General features: G+C 34.9%; 1 protein-coding gene across 1 annotated transcript; it reads right to left on the bottom strand.

Moving 5' to 3' along the window:
* Window positions 1–280: 280 nt before the first annotated feature.
* On the bottom strand, window positions 281–3,323 carry LOC140819654 (uncharacterized). Its single transcript, XM_073179830.1, has 2 exons — window positions 2,553–3,323; window positions 281–1,167 (listed from the first exon to the last, which is right to left on the bottom strand). Exons 1-2 carry the CDS (start codon window positions 3,081–3,083, stop codon window positions 394–396), a joined length of 1,305 nt encoding a protein of 434 aa, XP_073035931.1. The 5' UTR covers window positions 3,084–3,323; the 3' UTR covers window positions 281–393.
* Between the last annotated feature and the right edge of the window lie 2,400 nt (window positions 3,324–5,723).

The following is a 5,723-nucleotide window of genomic DNA, read 5'->3' as shown; positions in this document are numbered from 1 at the left end:
CACCGCTCGAAATCCTCGAATTAAATCTCATCATTCAAAGCTAAGTCACTTCTACTAACACAAGATTCTTAAGAAATGAATTTTTTTGGTTCATTAACTTATGAAATTTTGGGTTTTGGTCTATGAAGTATTCGAAGTTTGCTTTTGTACATTAAATTTTAATTTTTGACTATTTTGATTCGACTGATGACAGTAGCGCGACCATTATGCCCGCGCACACATTGGGGAATTTGACATGTATTGTCCAATAGTTTGGTGCTATCTATTTATAGGTGTGAAGGGCAAAAAAACGTAATATGACATAATAAAATAATAATAAAAAATTTCGTTAAAGATGTGCTCTAAAAAATATCATGTAATGGCTAAACGCCAAGTTGACCTAATGGGCCGTCCTCATTTCTGTCTCAAGCCCAGCCCACAAATTTCACGAGCTTGTGGGGCGATCCATCGGGCCGTCCGTCTCCTCATTTCCTCAAACCAATTCACACACTGATCCATTTTCAAAGCCCAAACTTTCTTTCTCACAGAGGTTAGATTGGAACCAGCCACATTATCAAATAATTCCTCCCATTCATTTTCCCACTCATTATGTGCATCACACAGCTCTAATTTGTTATTAGTCCATTCAGTCCAGCTCCACCATTTAGCAAGCCCATTCATAATAGGCCCGACACACGAACCAATGCACGCGGGCCTACATGGCCTGCATTTAGCACCACTGAGTGGACCGTGGCTGGACAACGAGGCCACGGGGACGCCGAAACGGGCCGGAGGAAAAGAGTATCTACGGTCCGTTACCACACAAAACGGAAGGGGTTTGGTCGTGTATTGAACTTTTTGATTCGTGAGTTGGGCCTTGAAAGCACCCTCCGAGTTGAGTTGGGTTAGCCCCGCGGCGTCGAGTTGTGGAACCAATGAAAGTCTAGAGAGAGCCACGACCGAGGTGTTGAAATCTCCGAGGCCAAAACGGTCATTCAAGCCACCATACGAGGAACCCGGTGGAACTAGGTATCGTCCGGGTACGAAGTTTTCGGGTCCTAACGGAGCTGACCAATATCCATCGACTCGGGTTCGAATAATCCAGTCATAGGTGAAGTTGTTCTTTTCTTGGTGTTCTCTTATCATTGTTAGGCATCCTTCTACCAGATTGAAATACTGCAATAAGCCCTATAATGAGAGGAAAAAAAAGGGCTGGTGAGACAAAATGACCAATGTAACCCTATTAATCATATTTATATAAAAAATAACATCAATGTGCTATAAAGGCTGGAAATGTAATTTCACCATAATCAACGCATGTTTAATCATGGGGAACTAACAATTAAGACATCCGCCAAACTTTAACTGAATTTTTCAAAATTATTTTATATAAATTTTTTTTAAAAAAAAAATCAATCGAGACGAGCGAATCGGGACCCGTCATCCATATATTCGTGTTGCTAAGTTGACCTAATTTGAGTTTTGAAACTTTAAGTATTTTATGCAGTGTCTTAATTAATGCAATAAATTTGTGTTTTTTTTTTGTGTTTGGTCATATTTTGTCTGTGTGTTAATGTGGTGATTATAATTAATGACATTGAACAAGATATTTTCGGAGTGTCACAAGACATTTTCAATGTAGATATCACATCAGCACTACGACAAAATACGAAAACAAAAATATTGTGTGTACTAATTAATATCAAATTTTTTTTGTAATGAAACGCTGGAAACTCAATATATGTCAATTTATAAGATTAAATTAGTCATTTTCCTCGAGGTGATATATTTCATGACAAGCAAATATTCAACCAATATTAAGAAAAAAGTAGTATCCAAAGTGCATGCAAATCAAACCACCTAACCAATAATCATTAGTCAGTCGACGGTTAAAACATACAAACAAACCCCCACCTATCAATTGATCCTTTACCCACCAACTAAAGTAACATTTCATGAAAAGATATTTCCTAATTATGAATCATACATTTTTCATATTTTTGTCGAATAGGTATCTTGTAAGACGGTCTCACAAATCTTTCAATGTGAGACGGGTGAACTCTACCGATATTCACAATAAAAAGTAATACTCTTATAGCAAAAAATAATACTTTTTCATGGATGACCCAAATAAGATATCCGTCTCACCGTTTCACACAAATTTTTGTCATTTTTGTTATAACCCAAAGACTTACCAGATAAACCAAACAATTTAAAATAGTCGAGTCACGTTATTTCCATGTGTTATAACTTTTGAAAAAAAAACCATCAACCACTCGGCAATATATAACCATATCAGAATTAAAATTAATTACATGTTCGGTTTTAATTACTATTAATTATAATTTTTGATAAAATGACGTATGCTGGATTCAATTTTATTTGGCGAGTTATAGTTCTTTTATTAAGGATCAAGCAACCATGTATTTATTACCAACATGAACACAACCAATCATCATGTATTCAAGCAATACCAAAACAAAGAGCAGCCATTATATCGAGCAATCAATCCACACATGATCAAATATTCCATTGAATGAAACCGATCAAATATCTGCATTCAAAGTGGGTACCTGCACGCCGTTCGGTGAATTCTGAGCGGTGAGAACCCGGCTCTGCGCCTCGGTGACGGGTATCGTTCGGGGAACGAATATCTTCACCGCGGCGATCCGGGGTGCATCCTTCAGCAACGAGAGTTTGTACGCGTTCGAATCCAAAGGGCTGTGGAGAAAGAGATCCGAATTACCGTAAACTCTGAGGATTCTCTCCACGATGGAGGGCCCCGTGAGCTCGAATCTCCGGGCCCCGCCCACCAAACAAACCGCGATCCTCGACCCGCCTTGGGGATCTTGAACGGGTGCACCTCGAGCAGGAGGGTTTCGGTTTTGGTTATTGGGGGAGGCGTGGTCGATGAAAATGGATTTGAAATGGGAGAAACCGGAGAAGGAGTCGAGAACGGAGGTGGCGGCGGAGGTGGAGGAGGAAGAGGAGAGGGAGAAGTAGACGAGGAACGTGACGGGGAACAGAATGAGGAGAAGGATCCGCCAGTCGAAACCCAGTAACCGCCTAGGGGACGGCGGGAGGAATTTGATGGGGTTCTTCATGATTTCATGCAGAAAACGACGGATGATTCTGTTATTTTTCTAGGGTTTTGTGGATTTTGATCGATGTTTTCGCCATGAAGATGGAGTTTTGATTTCGGAGAGAAACGTGTGGAATTTTGTGAATTTTTCAAAGAATTTGAGCAATGGGAGGTTTCTTCGCCATTGGCTAATATGGCTTGGTGGGCTTTTAGAGTTGAACTTTCATGCTTTTGAATATTATGTACTTGTTCCATACCTTAATTTTCTTAGAAATGTCAAATCTCTATTTTTTTTTTCCAAAATTGTGATTTTTTGTTAAAAAAATAATGTATAGCAAATTAGATGTTAAATTGTGTGTAAAATCATATATTATAATTATGGAGATAATATTTGATCGATTGTTCAATAATAAAGATAAGTTTTGCCGCCCTTCGGGATGTTCGAGTCGATGGAGTATGTGAACGCTTGAATAATAGTCAGAAGTTTATCAGCATTTTTTTCGATGAGCTTGTCACACATGATTTGTCCATTGTGATTTACATAATTAGCGTACTTTGCCTGTTATTGCACCATCTAGGAGGGGTTTACCGATTACACACCGATTGTCTTCGGGAAAAAAAGGGATAATTTTTTGCATAAATAGGGTCATATTATTTTTTTAATAAACCGAAAATGCTTATCTTCTCATAGTACGATAATATTCCAATTGTAATTAGTAAAATAAAAAATGATAAAAATTATTTTTAATAAATTTATACCTAATATATAATTATCATATCTTGATAAAATATTTATTTATCTTTATCTATATTTTTGGATACTTAAATTATAATATCTTCCAGAAAATAAAAAATATTATAAAAATAAGTATTTTGTGATATGCTTTCACATATTTTTATTTATGAGATCGATATAATTTATACTCACAATAAAATGTAATAATTTTGATATAAAAATTAATATTTTTCATTACTCAGATTGAAGATCCGTCTCACGAAATTGATCGATCAGATAATTTCATAAGAGTTTTTGTGATATTATATAGTAATGGCTTATCCGATTATTTCATTAAAAAAATATTAAATTGGTTTATTTTTAATTAATATATTTTTGTTATAATATAAACATAAAAATGTCAGTTTTGTCCTTGAAAGTCAACTTGGGCTCTCGAGATCATTTTCTTTGAATTTTTCTACGACTATATTTAGGTTCTCAATCAAAATAAACAAAGACAATACATTTTTACTCACGTTTTGGGATTCTTTGTGAGTACAAATATGCAATATAATATAATTTATTTATTTAATACTATATAATATAACACTATATAATATATTATATATGCATGCACGTGAATACGATAAGGTATATAATTAATATATAATAAATGCATGATTAAAGTTGTTTTCCTTTTTGTTCGAAAAGAACAAAGGAATAAAAGTATTCTTCAGGTTAAAGCAATAATTTAAAGTGAGACCGTCTCACGGATATTAATCGTGAGACGGGTCAACCCTACCCATATTCACAATAAAAAGTAATACTCTTAGCATAAAAAATTATACTTTTTCATGGATAATCCAAATAAGGGATCCGTCTCACAAATTCGACCCGTGATACCGTCTCACACAAGTTTTTGTCTTATTTAAATGGATGGAATTGTTACTCGTTATTGTTTTTAGCAAAAATCAATTCATATCGAATCAATCTTTAATTTCCTTTTCAGATAAAATTTATTCAAAACTCCCTTAATTTTTAAAATCACTATAAAAAATACAGAAATTTTAAAAATGGAAATAGAATCTCATGTAAAAATAACATGATTGGTAGGTAAGGTATTGTTTGCTCATGATCTCGGGATTTGTCTTGTTTTTGGATGGTTGGTGCTGATGTAATATCAAAAATTAATGACGTGAAACTAAAAATTGCTGACGTTCAACTATACATTGTTTGATGTGTCTCATTTTACATAAACATTAAGTGAAAAATACTAAAATTGATTAAAAAAAAAAAAGCAAATAAGCTCACTAAAATCATGAATTTTCCTACAACGTGAGCAAAATATAAAATGTTCAAGTTACACTACCAAATAGATAATTTCTTCTTGTTAGGATCAAACGCTTATAATTAGGTCAAAAACTATAGTTGTAAGTCAATACATAACTTTATTTTCTTATACTCGTGACAGCGCGAAGTGTACTCACTTGGGTGCTAACTGGTCCAGCTATTAAGCACATGAGTTCGAGGATGTGCGTGACTATGTGTTGATACTATCTCATATCTCTCAAATATCAATTTAACCATTTCTCTACCATCGATCATGTTCCAAGCAAGATACAATATTACCTCTTAAAATCCGAGCACACCTAGCCAACCAGATCTAGCAGCACAACGTCAGCACCTTGACGCCCAGGAATTTCTCAGGAAGTTACTCATCTCAGTACTACTTTCACTCATGCATGCTTAACCCAGCATTCCTCCAAATAAGTATATAAATATGCTTTTTTGGATATGAGTGGGTCTCATATAAGACCGTCTCACGGATCTTAATCTGTGAGACAGGTCAACCCTATCGATATTCATAATAGAAGTGATACTCTTAGCATAAAAAGTAATACTTTTTCATGGATGATCCAAATAATAGATATGTCTCATAAATACGAC

The sequence above is a fragment of the Primulina eburnea genome, chromosome 18, assembly GCF_022965805.1.
Source record: "Primulina eburnea isolate SZY01 chromosome 18, ASM2296580v1, whole genome shotgun sequence".
NCBI classification, from domain to species: domain Eukaryota; kingdom Viridiplantae; phylum Streptophyta; class Magnoliopsida; order Lamiales; family Gesneriaceae; genus Primulina; species Primulina eburnea.
This window is presented reverse-complemented; position numbering and strand designations above follow the sequence as displayed.

Coding starts and splice junctions, on each gene's coding strand:
- LOC140819654 (XM_073179830.1), bottom strand. CDS start 3,083: ATGAAGAACCCCATCAAATTCCTCCCGCCGTCCCCTAGGCGGTTACTG. Junction 1,168..2,552: donor ATTCACCGAACGGCGTGCAG/GTACCCACTTTG, acceptor CTCTCATTATAG/GGCTTATTGCAGTATTTCAA.